Raw genomic sequence first — 25,967 nt, forward strand, 5'->3', positions numbered from 1 at the left:
CTGCTTTGTACTGATAACAGACACAATATGCCTACACAGACCAATTTTACACTTCATGCAGCTTATAACTGAATATAGACATAGAGAGTCAGTGGTTGTTATCAGGGGTCAACAGCTGGGATGTTTATTGGTTGGGACTAAAAACCTCCCAAAAAACACCATAAGAACAGATGAACGGGTGTCTTTTCTGCCTGGCAAAAGGACTAAGGCAACTAGCAGCCGACAAAATCCAAAGAAATCCTTATTTAAACACCTACTGATCTCTAGCATATATATTTGGAAGAACAGGTCCAATACGTCAGTCAAAAGAACATATTAGTTACATAACTATAGCTGCCCCCTAATTTTTCAGTGCATGGGATACTGCCCGATAGAGAGTCTTTCCCAAGTCTAAGTTTATAAATATATGGCATTAACATGGGACTGAATCCAACTATTTTCAGTGTTGTTCCAGTCCTTTGACCTCTTTATTTTCTTAATGGGCACAAGTATGAATTTCGTCTCTGGTGTCCAGTATAAAATATCAAAAGCAGTGACATCATGTGACATTTATCAGTAAACAACACTCCATACAGGAAGAAGGCCAAATGCACTGAGAACACAAAGCAGGGGTAGATATGACCAGTATTAAAAATGTGTTCCACTCTATCTATGACTCATATCTAAACTATGATGGAGAGAGGACAACAAACACATTGACATAAATGTTTAGAATCGGATTTAAAACAGTGACTTCATCCAAAGATATTTGTTGTGAGTGAAATCCCACAAGTGTTCCACTTCGAGCCCACATGGCACTTGCTTGGCTGAAAGAAGTGGAATATTACCAAAATGAAGCCAAAATGAGAAAAGTCATAACCTTCTAAAACTTAGCTTCACGTGAGATATGTACATTTACAATGTGAGCATGTTAAAATCTGAGTGATTAAATGAAAAAAAGATAAGACTAAAAGAAGTTATGAAAACAACATATTTGAAATCAAATGGGTGTCAGCCCCACACTGGTTAGAAAATATATTAAGTGCAATCAGCTATGGAGGAATTGATGGTTTCTGTATTATATTGTCAACTCATTTCAAATGTTAATGAGCATTTAGTTAATTGTTAACAACAATGTTGAGTTCAATTCTTCAAATGTTATAAATAAGATTCAGCCCATCTCTTCTCAACCCACTCCCTGTACAGGTCACACCACCACCCCAAAACTGATGCTCCAAAATAACCACTGAGTGGCTTGGCCAGTCTCACAAATCAGATCAGAGAGGATAATTAGATGCAAATGAACAGTCTCAGACAGGAGGGAGGGGCCGGTCCACTGACAGGAACAGGTGCATGACTTTGCATAGCCCCCTGCTTAGATCACTACATGCTTTCAATTGGCAACAACAGTACTCTGTTGCTGCTGAAAGCTCTGACATCATCATTCTAGAACCTCCCTTTCCTGTCCATTTACATCTGAAAAAAAAATAAATAAAGTCGCCCCTAAAGGGAATACTTGATAAAACAAGGTTATTACTTATTTGGATTTTTAGCTTGCAAACTATATTTTTTTCCTCCCGTTTTAAAAATGTGTATTACTCTTTATTCATTAATGTTACCATTTAGTCACCAATCAACAAGTAACCAAATATCCAATTGCTTAATATCACTACTATCACTTCATGAAGCTGCAATTCAGTGAGAAAAGATGGCCACGGTTTGAAACTGTATACTAGAAACTGGGAAATTCTAATAAGAATAAGATGTTACTGAATCTTCCTGCTTTACACTTTTCTTTAACTTTTCCAAACAAATTTAAGCAAGTGTCACTTTGTTCTAATTTACACATGTTTGACTGATGTCTGTGACCTTCCAACTCATAATGTTGTTAACACATTTATTCAAGTTAAAGACAAAGTAGAGGGACAGCCTGCTGGGAATTTTTAAGTGAGAGCTTAAACGTATTGGATTTAGTGAAGATGCCTTTAACACTTTCCACCAGAGGTCATGAATCTCTGGCCTAATTCTCTGTACTTGAGAAATTGGAAAGAACAGAATGGTGCTTGTATTCCTTGGATCAGGTCATCACTGCTTAATGACATCTGAAGAATTTTAGTAAATGAGGCGTCAGAAATTCTTAGTCTCCTTATCTTGAGTCAGCAAGATCTGGACTAGGAGTGTGCACAACTGTCACTTAATTAAGGGATGAAAAATAATTGGCCATTTAAAGCTCTTCTTCCTGGAAGAATTAGACATGGGCACAATGTCCCTCTGGGTGGAAAAGCTTTAAAAGAATGAAATGTACCCTTAACATACTGCAGTCCAGACAATTTCAGGCAAAAACAGACAGCTGGATCAGCTCATCTGCACACAGGCTCTGGGAAACTTCTGGAAAGTGCAGGGGCATAAAGAGAGACAGTGGGAAGGGAAGGGAAGGGAAGGGAAGACAACAACCCATATTATGAGGAACCACTTAACTAGAGAAGTCATAAATACCAGCGCATATGATCACAGATTCAAAACACTTTTACTATACTATGATATAATATCACATGTATTTCAAAAGTTAACCACCACAGGAATATCTAAATTGAGGTTAAACAATTTGCCAATCCATGAACCATCACACCTATTGCTCATGAAAACTCCCAAGTTATTCCACTTATGTGGACTGGAAAATCCTGCATTTCATCCATCTTTGCTCCCATCACACAAGGAATGCAGGCTGGATTTACCAGGCCTTATCACACAGTACTGATGAACACAGAATTAGGGCTTGGATCAACCTGCTGGGTGCAGATTATAAATCCTTCACTTCAAAGCCTTCTCGTGAGCAGGTGGTTTCAAGCTTCTATCCGGTGGACCTCAACATCAAAGACTGGAATTGTACTCGGTAGCGACCTTACTACAGAAATTAACACTCTGTATAACACACATTGTATGAAGCCTGCTGTTGGTGACGCTGAACTGCTGCACTTCAGTCATTTATATAAACGACAGATTACCCTGCGATTCTCTCTCATTTCCTATTCAAGAGACAGAAACACTCTCGTCCATAATTAGGGCGTGCACATTCAACTTGTCACAACATGCAATTTCATTGAGGTAAACATTCCCTGCTGTTTGCCTGTTTGGGCTTATGTTTCTGAAATGTAAAAGGCACAAGCACTTATAGAAGAGGCCTTCTTATAAACGTAAAAATGAAAATGGGTTTCCTTTAAAGATTTCCTTTAAGGCTGTGAAAACAACAGCATTCTGCATCAGTACCTTTTAATGCCATGCAGTTTGCATAGTACAGGTACAGGTCCATGTTACCGATGGTACAGATGGTACAGAAGGGCTGCCCTCTTTTGCCATGGTACCTCTTCAGACATGTTCAGCATTGTGGTTTACAGTTGTAAGGAATTACAGCATTCTGCCCTAGAATGTGTATTCCACCAAGAATGATCTCATGAATAGCTGTGGCATCCCAAAGGGCTTGAGATCATAGAGACCCCGACAGGATGGCCCACACCTCTGCCAACACCTTAACAATTTGGTCAAGCGAGGTGGCAAATAGTTATAGAATGGGACCGGGAGCAGGCAATCAAGAACTCTCTCAGATGAAGGGTATCCTGGTTTACTCAAAACCAATGCTGTGACTTCATTATCATACAGGCAACAGGTTTGGCTCATTTACATTAAGAACAACCTAAACTGTATATATCCACTCCAGCACCGCTGAACCTGAAGTCTGCGTTTTTCCACATGCTTCGATGATGTTTTCTACTGGATTAAAGACTTTCATGCCAACACGCATTCATCTTCTCCATCCTTGTTTTTTTCTTACACAGTATAAATTATGCAAAAAGCGTATAGAATTTTCCACTTCCCCCTTGCTGGACTTGCTGGTCTCCTCGCACATCCCAAACTGCCCTGTGATACCTCGTGTAGAGACACTGACTGACACTTCTCTCATTAACAAGTCCAAAAACAACAAAAGTTTTATTTTAAACAATTGATTTTTAAAACCAATCAACAAAACAAAGGAAACCAGCACATGCACAGCAGGGACAAAGCACCTTCCCCTGCTCCCCAGCCACACCTGTATTTAATCAGGCTTCCATTTGTAGGCTGTGGCTTGTTTCCCAATAGGCTGGTACCCCACACAAATTAACACAAGTACACCCAATTAACAATGGTTGACAACAATTAGCTCAAGGGAGATGTGGTGAAGGCTCTCCTTCACACCTTGACAGGATTAAAAACTGCTGTACATGCCAGACAAATATTCACCTCTTCAGGATTTCTCTATCTCTGTGGATGGTTTAGTAATTCTTTCAGCTGTCAAGAACCTCAGGGTCATCATCAAGAACAAGCATTCACTCTCTGAAAACACCATGTCAGTGACCTGGGCCTTCAGGTTCCTTACCACCTACACAATACAACTCTTAGTCCAGGCTCTTTGTGATGTCTCAGTTAGACTACTGCACCTCCCTGACAGGCCTCTTGGACTGTGCTAGTTTAGATCATTGTATGAGGCCCAGAATGCTGCAGTCAGTCTAGTCTTAAACCAAAAAAGATGTGCACATTTTACCTCTCCTCTGTTCACTATGACTACGGATTGCTGCTCATATCAGGTTTAAAACACTGGTGCTGGTAGTGTGTGCAGCCAGTGGAGCAGCCTTTCCACACCCAACATCTCTTGTCCAACCCTACAACCCAGCTAAATACCTCCACACAGGTACCCCTAGTCATCTGGCTGCACCCCCTGGTGTTTGCTCCACTCAGGCTGACCTTTTCTCCATAGTGTTGGAATAAGTTGCCCACACCAGTCACGACTTTAGACTCTCCAGCAATCTTCAGGCTTAGATTGACAACCCACCTCACAGACAATCGTCCAACTTCCACATCAAACCCTGCACTTTGCTGAGCAGCATTCACTTGTATGCGATACTTTTGGGTCTGTGTGTTGCCTGTGGTACTCTACTGCACTTAATTTTACTCAACATAATGGCCTTGTAAGTCACATTGGATGAAAGTCGCTGCCAAATGAATCAGAATCAGAATCAGACTTAACTGGGCAAGTATGCTTTTACACATACAAGGAATTTGACTCCAGTTCCAGTGTCTTTCATAAAGATAGTAATAAATAAGAGCATAGTAATAAATGTAATGCAATGATGAAAATGGATCCACATTCACTACCTCAATCTCTCTCTGCCACCGATATGTATCCCTTTCACAGAGACATGCTCAAGGTTAATGCATACGGATCAATGCATTTGTTAATTATTCACTGGGTAAAATTTTTTTTTTCTTCTGGAAAGTACTTGATCTACAAATGATGGCTACCCAGTAATGTGATCATTTCCCAAACAACAGCAGAAAGGTCAGTTGGTGAGGCACAGCCAGGGTTCAGAGATCAAGAGCTGGACCAGAGATCTGGTCAGAGGTCGCATCTGTACTGCTTTACGTCTTTAAGGGGGTCTGCTCTTGAGGTATGCTTAACATACACCTCAAGGTCCATATAAGGCCTTGCAAAACACAGAGACGTGGATCATTAAAGAACAAATGCTTGCATAAGCTGCCAAAATCAGAGCAATCTAAATTATTCCCTGAATGTGGAAAAGCACAGCGCAGTCCAGCTGTCAAGCTCATAACAAGTGTTCTGCCTGTGGTGTGCCAGGAATGAACCATGCTGTCCCTCAAAACTCACAGGCCCCCAGCTACCATGATGACAGACCTTGGGGAAAATAAAAACAACGCCACAACAAAATATGCTTTACTATACTAATCAAATGGTAAAACATTCTCTTGCTGTATAATGGGACTTTACGTTGCTGTTAGAATAGTATTACAGTCACTGTGGTCTTCCAAGTCTGCTCATACTCCTGGGTATTGTTCGCCAAATGTTCAGAGGAGACAGAGTGCAGCAGAAGTCCTTCCACACGTAAACACAGAGCGGCTGTGCTGGGCAATACAAAGGAACAAAGGTGCCCTGGTTGTGAGTTAGGGTGGGGTGATGGATGTTATCACTCTCATGGGATGTTCTCTAGCAGGCAGAAAGGGGCACCAAGGGAGGAACGCAATGGGTGTGGTCAGGTATTCATGGGGGTAAATTTCAGTTAAGTGCTTAAATAGAACAATTCTCCGAAACAATTTCAGTTTTAACGGCAAATGCAGACTTGTCCATTACAAACTTCATTATTAAGATGCCACTGAATAACCGCTGGGATAACAAGTCTGTCTTTCGCATTATGTATGTGACTGCTTGATTCCACTGCCCTTCACATCCATAGATAACAGCTTTCCCACAGGCTGTGTGTGGTGGCAGATTCCATGACCACACTTAAGCCCCCAGAACTAGAAGGCATCTGGTAGCACTTTCCAAAGGTCTAAGCAGCTCTTGAGCAATTATTATGGATACTTATCAGCATTTGCCTTCTGTGGTTAATAAACTAAAAAATTCAACCAAGGTTTGCTGCCTTCAGCTGAGAAATGCTAGCAAGGAACTGAGGACATTCAAATAAAAAGTTTGAACCTTCCTCCAAATGACAGGGGAGTAGTACCTTCAAGTAGAAGTAATAGTAGCAGTAATAATAATAATAATAATAATAATAACAAAATAAGAACAACATTTTTTCCAAATCACTATTTAATTCAACTCAATTTAATCTGAAGACATTGATTTGAAATTTCATGAAACTACAATAAACAACATGTTTACATTCAAGCTCTCCATGGTCACTAAAGCAGATATAACCAACAATTTCTCTTTTATAAAATTGCAGGTCCACTTTATTTATTGGCAAATTTCCCTGTAGAGTAAAGCCAAGAACTCAATGAATAATTCTGTCATGAGCGCCAGCCTTTTAATACACGATAAGCACTTAAGTCAATGTTATTGCTGACCTGCTTTCTAACCACACATTAGAAGCCCAGTGTGGCTGGCAGGTTCCCCCTCTGGAGGAAAAATAATACACAAGCCTAAACTTGGCATCAAGAGCGAATCTGTAATAGCATGCAGAACCAAATTTTGAATGAATGTTAAATCACTCAAATTAAATATTGTAAAAAAAATAGCAGTATATTCAGTTTTCCTCAAGGCTGGAGAACATTTTTAATCACTGAACTATGTTAAATTATGCTATATTTTAATCATAAGTCTTTCAAGTAAAACCAGCAAGACCACACTTCAGTAGGTCCAAGTCATAATCCAAGGACAATTTGGTATGTACCCTTCTGTTGACTGAGCTATAATGAAGAGAGATATCCTGGGCTCATGACTCCACAGAATGACATGTAACACAACACTGCTGGTGCTCTCCAAGCACTGTTTACAAGGATTGCAGAGGGGACCCACAAAAAAGACCAAGCTCAATGTCATTTACCAGCAGGCATTACAAGTGGAAGCAATCCCACTCTACATATAGCAGCAGAATGCAAAATGTTTCTCCACTGAGTAAATGGCTTTAGTTAGTCCATGCCAAGTGACTGTCGCACACAAGACAAATTCAGGGACAGAAGCAGAAGAGTGGAATGCCAATGTGAGCTCAGAGGCTCCGAGGCTCTGAGGGGTGGTAAAGATCGCCCAAAAAAATATCCCACACCCCAGTAACTTGGGGGAGTAATTAACATAGAAGATAGTCCAAGTAGCACCATGGAAAAAGGTTTAAACTTTGATGGATCAAGCTTGTGGTTGTTTTAGTGCCAAAATGGTCAGATGGATGGAAAAATAAGTCTTGTATACGCTTCCCTGTAAGCAGATTTTTAGCTGCTATTGCTCAAAGAAAGAATGTAAGTGACTAAATCGTGTCTGAAAAATTCCAATTAGGTACCCTAACAGTTGGCACAGAGTCTTATCCAAAATCTCCCTGCTCGAAGTCCAGTTTTAAAAATATCCTCAAATAAGTCCCATCAAACCACACTGTTCCCCACAGACCAGCGGCTCTTAACCGTGCAGATCGTGTGGTGGAGGGAGACTGGGGGGATGTTAGAGGCAAGCCTAAAAACCACCAGAGCAGCCTTTGCCTTGGCAAATGCAAGCAGGCTCAGCTTGTGCCAGTAGGCTTCTCAGTTTCTAACTGAATGTGCAAATACGTGTACAGTTGTTGTTGCCTCTTTTTATGGAAAGACTGCCTTCTTAACAGTTTTGGTTACAACAACATTTTTAATAGGTTTTGGCTAGGTAGTTTATACTTGTGCAACTTTTGGTATAGTACTGTAATTTAGATAATTTAGATGCTCACAATTTGATGAAAGAATATGTAGTTGCTTTTGACACCTTACATAACAACTAAAAACTAACACGTTAAAAATAAATAAGTATTCATTATTAGATTAAATAGTTTTTTTATATAATAATCTTCTTTCAATTTAATTTAGCTTCATACTTCTGTTTACTTGCTTTAGAAAGCATATGCTAAAACAAGTCCATCTGTGCACATTGCATAAACTTGTGAAGAGTGTAAGAGAGTGTAAGAATAAGTTTTTTTCTGAATTGTGAATGCAGGTTTTTTGTATTGTTTATCATTAATCAAACAAGGTACATTAGAATCAATTTTTTTTGAAAGTTGAACATTTTCCTGAAAATTTGTTTTGAATGCATTTATGCAATGACTAATGAGATCAACCTTTATAGTACTTATACTTGATTAAGAACGGTTTCACTTCTCTCTGCTGCACTAGAGTGCTGCCTTTCTGTTGCTTTTGACATGGTTTGCTATTGGTCAAAGTGTGTCCAGGACAACATTCATGCATTATAACCTGCAGTCAGCCAACACTGGCCTTGGGGGGGGGACAATGGATCAGCATGCAAGCGCCTTCACAGGACCATCTTCAAGCCAGTATTTGAACAGTGTGGTTGTGTGAGAGTAGATTAGGAAGTCCTTGGTCTATTTAATGAGTCCAGTTTATAGGCCTTACAATGTTTACAAATTAAACAAATTTAGCGGTTAGAGAGCCTGTAGTTCTAGAGTTCTCCTCAACTTGTCTTTCAGTCCTCCAATTAGCATAGTAACATTTTAACCTGCACTAGCATATAAAAAGTAATGTAAAGAGGAAAAAATAGTCAAGGTGTTTGCAGCAGGACTGCATAAAAGAAACAAATAAAAGCATGTGAAAGTCACACATACAGCTGAATAAAAGAAAGTCCACTTGTCTACATTTTGAGGTTAAATATAACCAGTGTCAGTCTTGTCTTCCATGGATTGGCAATGCTATGCAAATATTTGCTCTCATAAAGTCACACTTTTCCCAGCATTCACAGGGTTGATAACAAATGACAAGTATTGTTTAGCCCTTCATGTTATACAGGAATATCATTTCTCATATTTATCCCAAAATCTAGACATTCCATTGATGTTTTCTTTTGTGTACAGTTTGTCCAGTTGGGATTTGTGGTGCTCATCAAATGCAGGAATAGATCAAACAGATTTTCCACATTCAAACTGCACATTTTTGAGGGCTAAATATCCTGACAACCCTGAGAAATTTCTGAGCAGGATGAAGGAAGCACTCTCTTTCTTCCACAGATGAACTTTTCTGAAACCTAATTGAACAGTTTAACACACTGGTTACAAGAACAACATAACTCTGCCTTCTTGAATCTCAAAAACAGTCTTGAAAGAAATGCAGCTGACAAATCAGGCATTCCATAGCCTTCACTGTCTTAAGATCCTATGAAGAACTCAGAAGACACTGCACCACAAAACAAAAGCAAATAAACAAGTCACCACAGTTGCAATTATCATGTCTTCAATCATAAATAATTAAATTGATTAAAACTATGATATTATAAACATGATGATATTATGAACATTGAGTGGACTACAGTGTTGTATTTCTAACAGTGCCAACAATTCTCAAGATGATATTCACATAATTCATGTGAGTCATCTCTTTTTTATTTAATAAAGGGTTGTGCAATTAATTAAAAAACTAAATACTTCAAATATGTTTTGTTCCATAATTGAACTTAATTGAGTAATATCCTTGGCTTAGAGTAAAATATTTTTTAAAAACATTTTAGAATAGCAAAAACATCAAAACTATGAAATAACAACAAATGGAAGAATATAGTGACAAAAAAGTGTGAAAGAAATCTAAACTATCTTATATTTTAGATAGTAGTAGAAGCTAAAAGTAGCAAAAAATAATTTTGGAATTTAATACATAGACAAATATAAAAAGTGAAATTGATTCCTAAGAAACAAATTTCATGCATTTAAGCATAAGTCTTTAGATCAAAATGTCTTTGACTGCATGTTCCCCTTTACCTTAATCAGGTGTGTCCTAATCTTTAACTGGTACTGTACAGCAGTGTCTTTGTTGATACTGGTTAGCTATTACATTAGCCCTTTCTTTATTTTGTTTACATGAGCTGGCAGGATTGAAAACGAAAGTGCTAGAAGTTTCTGTTTGTTTAGAGAGTAAAGCTGTGATGCTGGACAGAGCCTTGGCAAACTATCTTGCGTTCCAGACTTAAATCAACATGGGAAATACAAAGCCACTGTTTGCACATCTAGCATTTTCTCTGACAAGACAGTCTTGATACTGGGGAATGTAGTTTCCAGTTACTATACTTCAGAGCTTCTGGTCCCTATTACCTCACCCAGGAAATTACAGACATCTTATAAGGCTCTTTAAGTGGAGTCACACAGTGAAATCCAACCTGAACCTGGCAAAATGACACTGGTTTCTTTGAAAAGCTCTTGAAATGAAATTACCCCATGGTAATTTCCAAGTGAAAATATATATTCTAAGACATATTCTCAAAGTGAATATGTCTTGCAGCCAGATTTACTAATAGAAAAGGTTTGCCAAAATGTGCAGTTACTTTGCGGTCTCAGTTTGTATGAAGTTAATGACCAAGACTAGGACAGAGAGTAGGTAATCACACAGTCGCTGTAAAGAAACACCCTATTGTTGCAGTCAGCTGAATCCCATCACAAAACAAAATGGACAGGTTATTTGGTCAAACAGAGCACTACATGATGAACAAACGTTTTCTGGGGATAATTAGAAAAATTAGGTTAAAATCATGCATAACAAAGTTTGAAAAAAGGAGCAGCTGAACAAATGAAGATGACTTGGAGAACACATCTTTCCCTGTGAATTCAGTACAGGCAAAAATACAGATCATAGTCCATCTGGATGAAATGTCACTGCCACATCTTGAATAGGCAAACAGATTTACACCAAAAAGTATGGAGTATATATAGCCTATAGTCAAACTTATCACATGAAACCAAAGACAGTATGTGAAAGTAACTTGTGTTATATAATTTGAAGTAGATAATTTTTGCAGGTCTTTGTTACCTAAAAAGTACACACACACACACACACACAATTTAATTCTTTAGTAAATCTGGCTTTCATTGCCAAGATATGAATATGATGAATTTATTTCCAATATAACACTACCAAAAGAAAGCATTCTATTTTACAGCACTTTCAAAGAAAAGTAGCAATTTACACAATGTGTTACCTTAAACAACATTCCCTTTATCTGACAATACATCATAAATTAACTACTGTACCTCTAAGGTCACTTTATGCAAGACACTTTTTTGATTCACATTGGTTACATGTACAGGAATGTCATTTATGGAAAACTGAACTGTCATTTTAAAAAATTTTAACTATGAATTGTATACCAATTACCAAATATGATTCTGTTTCATTCTTTTAAAGTACAAAGGCTTTTCCCAGTTCTTCAAAACAGCAGTACATAGGTCGAGTTATCAATGCTTTTAAACTGCATTGTCCCAAAAGGGCACAGAAAGGCACACAGGAACAACCAACAGACTGTATCATGTTATCAGGCATTCTAACAGCACTACTTCATGAAGGAGGCACTAAATGATTCAAATTATCAGAATAGAGTTGTCAGGATACCAGAAAGTACTTCACAGATTGTTCCACAGACAAAATATCCACATCATGCTGCTGAAACCATTTCCCTGCCTAGTAAGCATAATTCATGCTGACAGAGGACTGCAGATAAACAGCTACACTACAGAACGCAGCACCGCACAATAAACCAGGCCAACTTCCTTGGAGGCTGCCCCTCCCTATGAGTCAAAGGAAACAAAGTGTGGCCACACAGCTTGGGGAATGTGGCAGTCACCGACCAGCTCACCCACTATTACCTCTGTAGTATTAATACAGCCTTTCCATACTACGGCTGAAAAACAGACATGTCAGTGTACAGTCATTTAAGGATATAGTCTGCAGCCAAAAAAAAAAAAAAAAAAAAAAAGGCATGCATGCCTTTGTATGGGCTTTTGTTCTATGGCCCCTATCTAAACATGAGACACATCTGAAAATGGAAACAGTCCATGGCTGGCTCAAACAAAGAACATTTGCATGAGAGGAGAAACAGGATGCTGCGTCAGTGTACAGGACGCAACAAGACTGAGACAAGTGAGGCCTGCCGCTGAATCAGATCCAGGAAAAGCTGCTAGCACGTCCGCTGCAAGACAAATGCGCTGGCAGAACTAAGCCCCTTCATCTCTCAACATGTCCCAAATTCCCAAGTACTACTTTGATGTTGTCCTTTTTGGACATTTAGCAACAAGCCCTTGCACAACATGCATCCACACACAGCTGGCAACATTAACTAATGACATTTTATAATCCAGTCCGTGGGAGATTGCTGAAAAAAAGTGTTAGGACAAAATGCTATAATGCAATGTATATGTCTAATATTCACTGTGCTACTGGCTATAATTCATAAATGGCTTTTGGTGCCTCATTGCACTCTCATGAACCTTTGCTCATTTTGGCCATCACTGTGGCTAGGCAGCCTCCTCCACCCTGCAATGCCAATGTCTCCAGGAGCAGTTTCCACAGTTCTGTTACTGTGGTTACATGACATACACACAGACGGGGTACTGGAGATAGTCTTGTGGTGCGTTATATAACTTCTCCCTAGGCTGTAATTTGGGCATTATGCTCTTATTGACTGAATCAACAAATTTTGTCATTGCAACTCTATCAATAAGCCTTATTCAAGTTCAACAGCACAGTTAACTTAAGTCCAGCTCAACCCTTTTTTCTGGAAAGACTACAACACAGAAGTGGGTATTCATCTCTGGGCAGACAGTTAAAGATGCCATTTTATCACAATTAAGTCAGAAACCTAAGCTAGAAGAGGTGAAGAAGGGACCACATGGACTGCAAATGGCAAAAACTCCACACACAATACTTTATTGTTGTGGTGTTCTTAGGTTCTCTGTACAGTCAGTACAGTCAGCAGTACAGTCAGCAGAGGAAAAGGGAATACATGTGACTCACCACGGGAAGTTTCCAGTAAAAACATATAACCATATGAAAACATTATCAAAACAAGAATAAATCATTTAGATCAAGTACTATCTATACTTCAAGTGTGAGGAAACATCTCCTCCTAATATAACTCACTTTTAATACTTTTCGTGATGCTCAACATCTCAAAAATGTGATAAAAGACCCACAGAGGAAAAAGGTAACTTCAACAGTATAGAAACACTGAGGTAGGGTGTAAAAAAATAGGCTGAAGTTATCTGAAAATGAATCCCTGTGAAAGTGCTTATTTGGGTCATACAGGGCTGATATAAATATTTATAAATGCTGCCACATATAACCAAACACTTTCCCTGGGTTTTGTTTTCTCTTAGAACCACCCAGAATGCCCTTTAAAGAATGCCATCCAGGTAACATTACTACTTGCTATGACAATGACCTAAAAATTCAGCAAACAAAACCAACCAGTCAGTCCTGCTCAACCACCCTCGACCATTATGAACAGCCTGCCCCAAAAAATAAATCCCCACCTGCTCAAACTAGTCCAGTGTGTGAATTCACTAAAAGAATGAGTTTGTGTCAGGTCTCTGGATCACATTTGCTCCACCACAGTCCCTACATTCAGGCATAAACCTGTCAAGACCTTTTGAATGTCTCACATAAATATCCATGGTTGTCTTTGGGGAGCTATCACCGAGGACTAAATTCTCATGTTATTCTGTTTGTGAGTATAAACCACTATTTGATTTCAATGCAGTCCATGTGGTGCATGACACAGTATCTTTGTGCTTACATTTTCTGATAATAGACAAATGTTTAGATTTAGCCACCACTTGGACCTGTATGTCACCTGCTCATACCCAACATCTGCAAACAAAAAGACTCATTCAAGGAGTGGCAAACATACAATTAAAGAGAGAACTTGTTGCCTGTATGCAGTGCTCTGCATAATATAAAACAATATATAAAACCACCATTTCAATCAAAGTTGCTATGCACAATTGCATCACCATTGAACCATAGCTGCCATTCCATTTGAATTCTAGGTTTTGTTCACAACACAGAAAACCACACCTTGAAGACATTGAGATCATACTCTCTCACAGTCAATGTCACCTTAAGAATGTTACACAGCAATCTGAGTTATGCACCTCTAACCAGCTTGTTTTGATGACACTATTTTTGTATTACTATGTAGAGGTAACTGAAAGAACAAATTCATTTCATTCTAGTCTAGTCTAGTCCAGTCAGTTCACTAGACATTTTACCTCATGAAAATCACTTTTCCACTACATATTTCCTTGTGCTTATGGATATGCCCAGACTTGAAACAAATCACTCTGCAAAATGTACGGTTAGTTGAATTCATTACAGGAAATGCATGTCAATATACTTTCTGAAGAAAGTGAGTGACCTTTATTATTTTGCATGAACTCTGTTGTATGAACTTTGTTTGCAATTCTAAGCTTGGGTTTAATGTGTAAATTCACATTTACAGCTGTTCAAAGGATAGTAATTTCATATATAAATAAGAAACAATATCCAAGCAAAAGGGGAACACTCTTCTGGTCTAAAGTGCAGATAACCATGTAGCACAACTTTCATTATGATCATCTAAATGCAGAATGTTAAAAAGCACACAAGGCAGTGCAACCTCTCATTAAGCTGCTCTAATGATTAATTCTAGTTTATAATGCAATATAAACACATATTCACCACTGCTGCTGATGTCACTACTGGAAATAATGAATGATTACACATGTGGCAGGGTCTGATGTTTTAAATTTGAGGGAAAACCAAAAGGAATAAAATCATTTAAGCATTAAAAAAGGCCAAAGAGGGACAGCTGGCTGCACTTTTACAGAGTACTTGGAAAAGTAAAGCTCATGTGGCAAGGCACGACTTCACACTGTAATGCTTACATTTCATCAACATCAGCGCTTAAGGCCCAAGAAACCAAATGCAGAAAAAAAATGAGACTGGCTACTGTTGGGTAACAATAAAAAAAAGATGAGAAGCATACCGGTGTTTTGTGTTAATGTTATAAGTATTTTTAAAAATATGATTACCTAGAATGGAATGGACACGCACAGACAGCTGGGTTCGGAGAATCAGGATGGGCTTTTTTCCTTTGCTGTGGAAAAAGAAGAAACATTTCAGGACATAAAGGCAGTTTTTCTTCAGATTTCACCATTTGTGGAAGTATCAGTACACGGTACTATAGGATTTTACACATTTTATTTTTTCCCCAAGTAGCAATAAATAAATTCAAAATCCTTTTTTATTAATCAGGCATACCCCACCAAATATTTGTTAATCTGAAATATGAAGGCCATGGACTTGAGTGCTTTCAAATCCAACTAAACACTCTCTCAAGGGTACATGTTCAAATGCAATGACTATTCCAAGTGAAATCTAAATTAAACTCAAGCTTCAGTTGGACATGCATGTTAAAAATAACTAATGTAAGTCATTCACTTTTTTAACTTTATCAGCAGAAACCACTTGGCGGTCATACACCAGAAGTTTAAGTGTGGCCCTTGGTGTATCAGAGCTGAGTGTTGAAGGAGGATGTGTGCTCATACTGATCTCCTACTGGTAGCCCATCTCCACTGCCAGCAGTGTCATCCTACAATCTGGAATGCAGAAATCCATGGAACATCCATGGAATTTTAAAACTGTTTACATTTGGAGACAGACTTAGCTTTTCACTTTTTACTCTGATTTACTGTAAGGTGTAAGGATGTATATGTATATACACTCCTACTTTCTACTAACAACAAACCCCAAACCAACTCACTCACCCCCCCCCCCCCCCCCCCCCCCCACCACACACACACACACACACACACACACACACATACATAAAAAAATCTGCAGGATGAATTCTGATGGATCTGCTAAGCAAGGGGAGATTATGCTATGGAAACTTACAGGGCACAGAGACAGGAGAGATGTGGAAAGTATGCTATACACTGGTGGAAGGCTGCACACAGAGCACTTCAGCAGCTTATGCTGTTCTTAAAGACACAGAAATTCAGAGTCCCCTCATTTTCTACCAGGCACAATTTCCAATGACATTTTCTCCCTCTGTGCCTTCACCCCATCTCTGTTCCAGCTGTATTCAGATTATAAATAACATGTCCTCATTAAACTACTCTCATAATTTCTTCAATTAATACATCAATTAGAGACGGCAAAATAAGAGGGGCTACTGAGAAGGGCCATTTGGGGTTCCAAATGCCAGTCCAGTAAAAACAAATAAAAAGAAATAACTCCTTTTACATGACATGTTTACTTAACTCATGATGTTCATTTATCTAATCATTTTCAAGGGTTTTGCATAATCATTTGCATACTATAGACACAGATTGAAAACAAAATGTTTTATTGCAATGATTTGCACTGCAAATTCCTTGGGTGACCATCCCTGGGCCTGTACAGCCTTGCTCCTTGCTTACAAAAGGGATGGTACAGCAGTCCTTGTGAGTCTGTTATTATTCAAATTATATTCACATCACGTTCCTCAATTACAACCACCTTCATTGTTTAACAGATTAATAAAGTCCCACAGATATAAATCTGTACTTCATTAGACAATTCCCATCTGTTTCAGTGGAGCCAAATAATTTGCATTGAATATAAAATAAGTAGAGAGCAGGAAAATGCACTGAGTTAAAAGTGGCTGCATACAAAGGCCCAATTATTCGACAAATAGTTTTCACCCTCTACAGTATTTGCACACTGCAACACACAAGTGTGTCTGAGTGGTGTTCTTTTTTCATGAAAGAGTGGTCCTGAAAGAATGTTGCAAACAATTCAGTGTAACAGATACAGATCATGACCACAGGTGACCTGGAAGTGTAACCTTGAATGAGACAGACCCACTTGGACTTGTATGTGTTCATTGCACTTTGCCATTGAAGGGTCAGGATGACCATATACTGTGCACCGTGATTTCTACCTTGTTTATACCATTAGGACTACTGACATAAAATCTGGCATATATATTTTTTTAATTCCACATTCTTAAATAGCCCCATATTTCATTCACTGCTTTTTTTTGGTTAGTCGTACCATTTCCTATGCATACAAAGCATTTTTCATGATTGCAAAGCAGTTATTTTCCAGTATCTTCCTGAGGCTTTTTCCAAATTCAAAGGAGGCCATTGTTATTTATATCAGACAGTATATTTTTGTCATAGCAGACACCTTATTGAGTCTCTGCTGCTGTTCATATGGATGCTGCTTCTTCCTTCTTCTTGCTAATGTAACCGAGATGATGGTGTCAAAGAGGCCACTTAACAGTCTCAAAAAGGTTCCTGCCAGAGGCTAACCCCCCCCCTTTCTCCAGTATCTCCACACAGTACAGGAACAGTTTGACATACACCATCCTATAAATGTAACATAATGCATAAATCTAGAAAAAAAAATCAAATACAAAAGTCAAAATTAAATAAAGTACAATATAAATGGCTGTGCGGGACAGCATTATTCATTGGTTTGCTGCTTTGTGAAAAGTTAATGCGAAGTAGGCTGTATTTTATCCTTTTGACAAACTTCCAGTTCAATTAAAGACCCCTTTCATCCTCTGCCTGACTGTGCGTCAACAGCTACTATTAATCTCCGCTGTCCCTCCAGCCTGCAGCAGTTTCTCTCAGCCTTCAGCCCCACTCTGCGTCCCCGCCCCAATCCTTACATCCCATTCATGGTCCAACTTTCCAGATCCTGCAAGGGGGAAGAGCTGCAAAAGCCTATACCAACTTGTGCTTCCTGAAGAACCATTCCGATTAGATGTACGATGCATAACCATGTGCCTGTCTTATTCTTCTTATCGCTGGGCTCAGCTGTTACTTTGTCTATGCTCTTCTATCCTGCTGCAAGTTGCCACGCTGAATGTGTTTGCAGTTTTGCATTAAACTGTTTATAACCTCCCTTCCTGTCACTGCAAAGTACAGGGATGAAATGCAAACGGGCACGTTGCCAGAGCAGGCACAGATTCAGTGAAGAGAGACAACAAAATTTTCCTTACTTAATATCTTCATAAAACTGCTCCAGGTCATCTCGCTGCTCTGCCAGTGATAGGTCAAGGTCCAGGTAGTTCCCATTGGGGGCAAGCTGCAGAGCACACTCTTCTAGCTAGATGTGAACAACAACAGCAACAACAACATGGGATTTGGGTGAACATCAATACATCTGTCAGCCATCTTATTTACTAAATTATGTCAAACTGAACTTAAGCTGGCACCAGTTACCTCAACTGAATACGAATACAACATATAAAATAGTACCATAGTGATACTCTTAGCTTGCTGTTTAAGCAACACATAAAAGAGTTGGAATGCTTTTTTCTTGACACAATGTATTAAGCTGCTCTGAATCAAGTTTTCACATCATGTGACAAACATTTTGGTGTACATTCAATGTCAAAGATGTATGACTTTCACATTTGATGGAGTCAGTTGTTTGATGGAGTTAGTTGTGGAGGTCAGAACGCATTCTTCCTTGCAGACTCACAACATTGCATTGCTCTTTTCAACATTACAGCATTGATATGGATGACCATTAACAAATATAACTTGATTTTTTTTTTTAGTATGAAGGTAATGTGGACATTCAAAATTGTTGCACAGCAATCACATAAACAAGACAACATCAAAAAAGAATGCACACACAACCTAATATATTCCAGGGCAAAATATATTTGGAAGCCCCCCTAACCAGATCCAGAAAATTAATTTAGACATGTGGGAAAAGGTAACATGTTATGACCGTTAATAATGGACAAACATTCTCATGTTATCATGTGGGGAAAAACAATTAAGTCCTAAATACTGCCACAGATATCCCCCCCAAATTAACAAGCTGATTGAGGGGCATTCCTGACTCTTATCTTTGTTTACAGATCCCACCCTTTCCTCAAGTATTAACACAATTAAGCCTGAAATGACATCCAGGATGCCTCACAGTTCAAGTTTGACTGTTCCCATTAGAACAACAGAGACCACTGCTCAGTACAGCACCACTCAGTAACCAGGTCATCCAAATAAATGGCACAGATCTCAGTAATACAGTGGAACATTAACACAATTTCCTCTCTTTTTGAGAGTGGCCCCACTGGCTTCCTTTCAGTATATTGCTTCTGGACCATGGGACTGAGAATTAAAGCCCAATCAAAAACAAACTTCTATTTTTAACCCTCTGGAAGAAAGGGAAACGGAATGTAACAACACCGGCTTCCAGCAGTTCTAAATGCCATTACAAAACCTGCTAGGTCCTTGCCTAGGGCTCTTACGGTAATTATACTGCTTACACTGTACGGCGTAGTATTCGAGGGCAATGTCGCCTCAAACCGTTTGTGTAAGTTTACTTTATGAGGCTGTAGTTTATTTTCAAGACGTCACCACATTGCTTGGTAGTCCATCAAAACCTGGGGAGAGAAAAGCACCCCTCCGCATCTGTATTAGCATGAGTTTGTTTACAATGCGTGCGTGCACTATACAGCTGCACATTTAAGACAAGGTGCTTCCTGTTTCGCCGGTGTCCATGGCAAGCTGACAGTCACGCAGTAATAGAATAACATTTAATTGTGTGTTAGTTTTTCCATTATTACCGTTAAAATTGCCATGACATACTTGAAATAAATTAAAGGTAGGCCCGTAATAAATGAAAAGGAGGAAACTATTTACCTCGTTGCCATGTTATTTTATTATAAAGCTCCAAGGGTATCTATCAGGCGAGCACAAGCTGTCACGGCTGACTAATTGACCTACCGGTGGTTGTAACATGCCCTCTAAAAAAGTATTTCAAAATGATGACAAACGCGTCTATTTACAGTTTGTCGGCATTTTATGATGATAAAACAGCTCTCATGAGGGACTGAAATAGGCTAGACTACATTACGTTTGCTCAATAGCTACATGTAACAAATCCTAGAAATTTACAGCATGAGGGTTTTTCCACAGTTCCGTTTCCATTCAATTTCTCCCCATATGGTACGCTGACATCCACATTTTTTTCCAAATATCAAACATTATATCTCAAACGTTGTGTATTCCACTCATTAACACATGTTGGTGGCACGCGCACTGCTTTGTTTGTGTAACAACGTGACCAGTAGCGTCCAAACGTACCTTAAGTGGAGCGTCCAACAATTTATGAACACCAGCAATTTGTTCACTCAGTACGAGGTTTTCGTAGAAATTGTGCGGTGGCGGTCGTCTTGGTTCAGGGAAGTTTGTGCAGACGAACGGGTCCGTATCTTCCAGATACTGTACTCGGCATGTTACCACCGCCATGGTTTTGTCCGTCAAGTTTACTTCGCTCTTTGCATTTAAAGACTGATGTATCAAACTCTTAGTGAAGCTCAAACTGCCATTTAAAGACGCGGTCAGGAACGTACCACTTTCCCACTCGTAGAGGTAAACTGGATCAAGCGTGACAGCATTCAGCGCTCTACCCTTGGGGATCTGTGACGTGATCAGGAAATGGACTGTAAACTTGCATGGAACTTCTGAAACCGAAGTAAATGACTCATGCTATTGGAAATAGAGCTGGCTGCCGGAAAACTTGAACTAAACGCTCCCTATATACCAACCAGCCTAGATTGCAGTAATGACGCGCTTTACTGCCGAATGAAAGGCGAGTGGCATCACCTCACTAACGAAACTTTTCAGAGTAAAATATTAAACCGGTAGAGTAACACTGACCATTATATTGGCTAGATAAACGAATAGAAGTGTTAATGACGTCTGCAAGAAGAGAAAGCTATCAGAAGGGTTTCAACAATCAGGTTTTGCGTGAATTCTTTTAAAATATAATTTTGTGGAAACCACAATAACGTCTTGAATTCATAAAAAACAGAGAATATCAGTGTTACAAGTAAGATGTTAGGAAGTTCATTTATAAGACAGAAAGCTGCTAGCCTTCCGAAATAAGCGCGTGCCTATCGGTTTCATAAACACGTCTCGTTGTTTGTGATAGTCACATAATTGCAGTCATCCTTGTCGGCTACAATTAGTGCTTACACTGAAGCTATTCAAAACCCAACATTTAGAGACCAAATTAAATGCAAATGAAAGTAAAAGAGTAAGGCATGTGGTTAATCTTTACTACTTTCAGAAAGCTGTCAATATAAAACATGTCTTTTTAGGAATTTAGAAAATACCCTTGGGCACCCAGGAGTCCCTTCATTTTGAAAACCGTTGGTAGCTCGTAGCTGCGTTTGCTTTTCTGAGAGCACCCTCTGGTGGCTGTATATGCTTACGAATTAGAAGTATTTTAATTGTTGCGAAGATTGTCTACTAATCCTTTCTCACCAAGTAAACGTCCCCAAAGGGCTGGCTAGGTGTTGTAACATTGCCCTGGGACCCTTTTCTCTGTCTTAAGAATCGTTGAGAGCAGGGCATAGAAACACATTGTCCTCCAATATAATTTCTGTGAGGTATACTGTCAGCCTGGCATGTATACATACAACACACCACAACATACAACATAGCTAAAATAGAAGACAGGCCATAATATTTATATTGTTGTGACTTTTATTAGGCTTAAATATTAGAAGCAAGAATGATTCACAAACAACTATTTTTGTAATTTTACCTCTAAATCTCTCTTTCCCTCATTAAATTGTTCAAAAAGACTTAAGAATGAAGTTCTTTCATTTTCTACATAAGATGTTTTGTCTAATCGAAAAAATCTTTGTAGATGAAACCTTGCTGAGGACCCTAATTGTACTTTCTGTAGAAAGCTGGCCCATGCAGAACATGTGCTCTTGTCTTGCAAGGCAAGTCTGACAGAGCACAAATTCAGTTGGCGTCACAACCTGATCCTGGCTCTTTTGGCAGCAGGGCTGGGTATAGCAATGAGAAAAGGCAAAGCAGGCCTCACTTCATCAACATCAAAAGGACAGGTCAGTGAATACTTTTTTTTCAGTTTTCCCTTGTTGTCTGGGTTTTCTTGGCTTCAGTTCCCTCTGAAAAACACTCTGCACAATCCTTTCTGACAAAATAATTCTATAAGTGTTCTACAATAAGTAAAGTGATTGACTTCTTACCTCAGAAGTCATTTCCCCACACAGCAGCAGAGACCATATAGGGAACGCCATCTAATTTCTGAAACTCTGAAACACAAATACACTGGTGGACATTAAGAAAGATGTTACATTATGCCTTTTAGTCACATTTTTATTACTATGGTTGGAGAACTGAAGTCACTATGCTGTATTGTGATAGGGGTTAACTAACTGACATGGCAAAAGCTGATACCTGGTGGAAATGCAATAAAACTTTAAAATGTCTTATGCTCTGTCATCTTTAATTTACATTTTTATGTGCATACAAAAACAAAGAACCCATACATTCCATTTCAGAGGTGAACTCTGTCTGCCACACTAATTTTAAGGTAGTAAATCTCCATTCAGGGTGAGTGGCAGAATCAGTTCATTGCAGGAGCATTTGAATGGAATGGTGGACCTTCGAAAAAGTTCCACTTCAAACACATATATAACATTAGGGTATAGGGATGTACTAGCATATGTAGCTAGTTAAGTTTCATGTTGTGCTATGCGGCATAAATTAGTCACTTTTGCTGCTATCACCAGATGACCATGAATCATGATCATGATGAAGAAAGAGAGTGAGAGAGAGAAAGAGCGATGAGAGTCTGATGACAAGGCAGTTCTGAACAGTATATCATGGCCAGTGTGGCACTTGAAGCCTCTTTAGAGATACACTATGACAGCATACAAAAGAAGTGAGAAGTAAGGATAAGACCTCTGACCTTGGAGGTGTCCTGTTTTGTTACAAGCAGCACCTAACTGAATCAGGGACATGCTCACTAACAGTGAGGTCACAAAGACAGAGCTTGGCTGACTTTTCTACAATATCCACTTTGAAAGAAATGAACAGCATCTGAATGTTATTTCAGTTACTTTTTGAACTAAAAATTACTAATTCAATTGACATGACTACAGTCTAATACAGACACTTCACATTGGCATTATAGCCAATCAGTAATCAGTGCACATTGTCTCACAGAATAAAAAAAACACAAAAGTAGAAATGTGCTTTTCCCTTCTTAACCTTGAGCATTGTCATGTCTTAAATACATTAGTGATAGCAGGAGATGAGAATAGTGCTCATGGAGTCCTCACCAATATTTCTGCAGTATTCATCTTTCCTATAGTTTTCTGAGACAGGTGAAAGTTGGTACAAAAGCAAAACCAAAGGAAATTACCTAAAGAACTATCCATGAATGTATATCTGAAGACATATTTACTCTTTTTGGCCTTATATCACACAGACACTTATAATGTTGCACTTGATAATGTTGCAGATATTATCAATATATAATGAATAAGCTCTCCTAGTGTACAGACTTCTCCTGAGCCTACAGTGCTGTTTTCTTTTAGAAGAGTGAAGTGAAAATGGAGGAGAAGAAACCAATGCCAACATTTCCACATTTCTTCTGGGATCAAATTGGAGAGTTTGCTGTTCATTACCAAACTGAGACATTTTGACAGACATAATTACATAAATCCAATTTTCTAGTGTCCAACGAATTGCACAATTTTCATGAAAAAATGGAAAGATAATGAAATTGTCTTTCGTTCTGAAAGTGTGCAAGTGCCTGTGTAAGTATTTCCATGCATTTAAGGCCCTCTAGTGGAGAGAAATAAAATAAACAAAATGGTAGAACGACAGTGGGAACGTTGAATTTATGGGTCTTTGAGTATTGAAAAGCAGCTTATAGGAGTGATTGCTGAAAGAGGACATTTTAAATAAATCTAGGGGATTAAATAACTTATTTATAAAGATATACTTTTTGTGCAATTTTAAACTTGGCATGTGTGTCTGTATGTATTTAAATGAAACATTAAATTTTTGAATTGGTAAGGAGTGACAATGTCACATGTTGATATTGTTTGGATACTTTTGAATACCTACTTGTAATATTGCTTGCTATTTATATAATGAGATCAAAGCTGAATATGAATATGTAAAACTTATATATTTTTATACAGAAATACTCTGGATTGATAAGCATCTGGTGGGCTTTAGAGGATGTAGATATATAATACAATGAAAAATTCATATTAGTTTTTTTGTCTCTGTCACCTAGGCATTAAAGTAGAACTTCACTGACAATTTTGTTTTGATAATCTACTTTTTACTTTACATTGCATTTCAAAATCTCAACTTCCTTCCACAAGAATTGCATGATCTGACATCAGAGCATGGCATACTCTGTCTTTAATATATGGATGGGCAATTGAATTCTTACTTCCTCCAATAAGTCAGTGACGTATGTTTTCTTATTTGGAAAATTAATATTACTGAACAACAAGCACAGTGTGGTTTGTGTGGTCGTTGTGTCTATCTTCATGAATAACTTCATATACAGTACCAGGCAAAAGTTTGGACGCATCTACTCATAGAAGGGTTTTTTCCCCACTATTTTCCACATTTACTAATAGTATAGTAATAGTATAGATATAATAATAGTAAAGACATCAAAACGATGAAATAAAGCATGGAATTTATGACCCAAAAAGTGTTAAACAAATCAAAACTGTCTTACATTTCTTCAAAGTAGCCAAAAATATTTTTTAAAAATTAAATTTTTTGTTTTGGAAAGAAATTCATACATAGACATCAACTTCACTATTTATATTTGTCTTGGAAACAAAATTAAAGCATTTAAGCATAAGTCTTTAGATCAAAATGTCTTTAAGATAATGAGAAACATGCATTCATCCAGGTGTGTCCAAACTGGTATTGTATAACTATTTAATATTGATCTATTGATCTTTGTTTTATGTTTGCAGATCAGCTTTTGGAAATTAAAATATTTCAATTACTGCAAGGACTGTTAGAGAAAGAAATTTGGGGGGGGGCAGTTTTTGAAGGTGAGTATTTATCTTTTCATAGGCACATGTTCTGTTGCATGAATTCCTATTCAAACTGAGGAAGCATACATTTTATAAACCTGTTGACTTTAGAAATGTCCACAGCTGTCCACAAGAGGACAGTGTTGCATTGGAATAAAAGATTTCCAAGGCGGCTCAATGGACTCAATGGACCACTTGCTTTTCTAAATGTTCTCACTGTGGAATCTGTAATTATCAGATGATTAGGAAATGCTGAATACAGACAGACAGACACACACACACACACACACACACACACAGAGAAGTAAGTTTAAATCAAATTATCTGTTCCCTAATGTAAATACATATCACTAAAGCAGCCCAGAACCCAGCTGTGATTTATTCTACCTCTGCTGTTTTCCGTACTTCCTATTCAACTAAAACTACTTGTGATTTCATAAAACATTGTCCCCATCTGCACACCATTTTGAAAAAAAAAGAAAAAAAAACCAATCAATCATTGACTAATGCGAGGCTCTTATTTTAAGTCTGATATTACAGTTGGACCAAAGTTGCTCTTTCCTAACAGTTTGGAAAAAGCTTCTTCCATTGTCTCTGAATGGAGCAAAAAGACTTCAATCCAGCTGTATAGTCATTGAAGACTTTGGAAATGCTGACCAGACACTGATGGCATCACATTGCAAAACAAAAACAATAAAAATAGAGAAGTTCTGAATGACAAATTGAAGTAACTGAACACATTTGGCTGTCATTTGGGTCATAATTGGTTGAAAAAGCACAGAGACTTTCAATAAATTATTGTTCAACTCTAGGCATCGGCTTAATGTAC

At 38.3% G+C, this 25,967-nt stretch overlaps 1 protein-coding gene across 4 annotated transcripts in view; it reads right to left on the reverse strand.

Annotated features, from left to right (window-relative positions):
• Window positions 1–20,770, reverse strand: part of fhod1 (formin homology 2 domain containing 1) — a 49,060-nt gene extending 28,290 nt beyond the window's left edge. For 3 of the 4 annotated variants that reach the window (XM_036534587.1, XM_036534584.1, XM_036534583.1), the window contains exons 1-3: window positions 20,382–20,770; window positions 18,281–18,387; window positions 15,318–15,382 (exon numbers count right to left, since the gene is read on the reverse strand). In XM_036534587.1, coding sequence (XP_036390480.1) covers window positions 15,318–15,382; window positions 18,281–18,387; window positions 20,382–20,546 — 337 coding nt within the window. In that variant the 5' untranslated portion in view covers window positions 20,547–20,770. The remainder of the gene's footprint in view (window positions 1–15,317; window positions 15,383–18,280; window positions 18,388–20,381) is intronic. The other variant, XM_036534585.1, reaches the window with a different exon arrangement.
• Window positions 20,771–25,967: the final 5,197 nt, after the last annotated feature.

Source organism: Megalops cyprinoides, chromosome 8 (genome assembly GCF_013368585.1).
Source record: "Megalops cyprinoides isolate fMegCyp1 chromosome 8, fMegCyp1.pri, whole genome shotgun sequence".
Lineage (NCBI taxonomy): Eukaryota > Metazoa > Chordata > Actinopteri > Elopiformes > Megalopidae > Megalops > Megalops cyprinoides.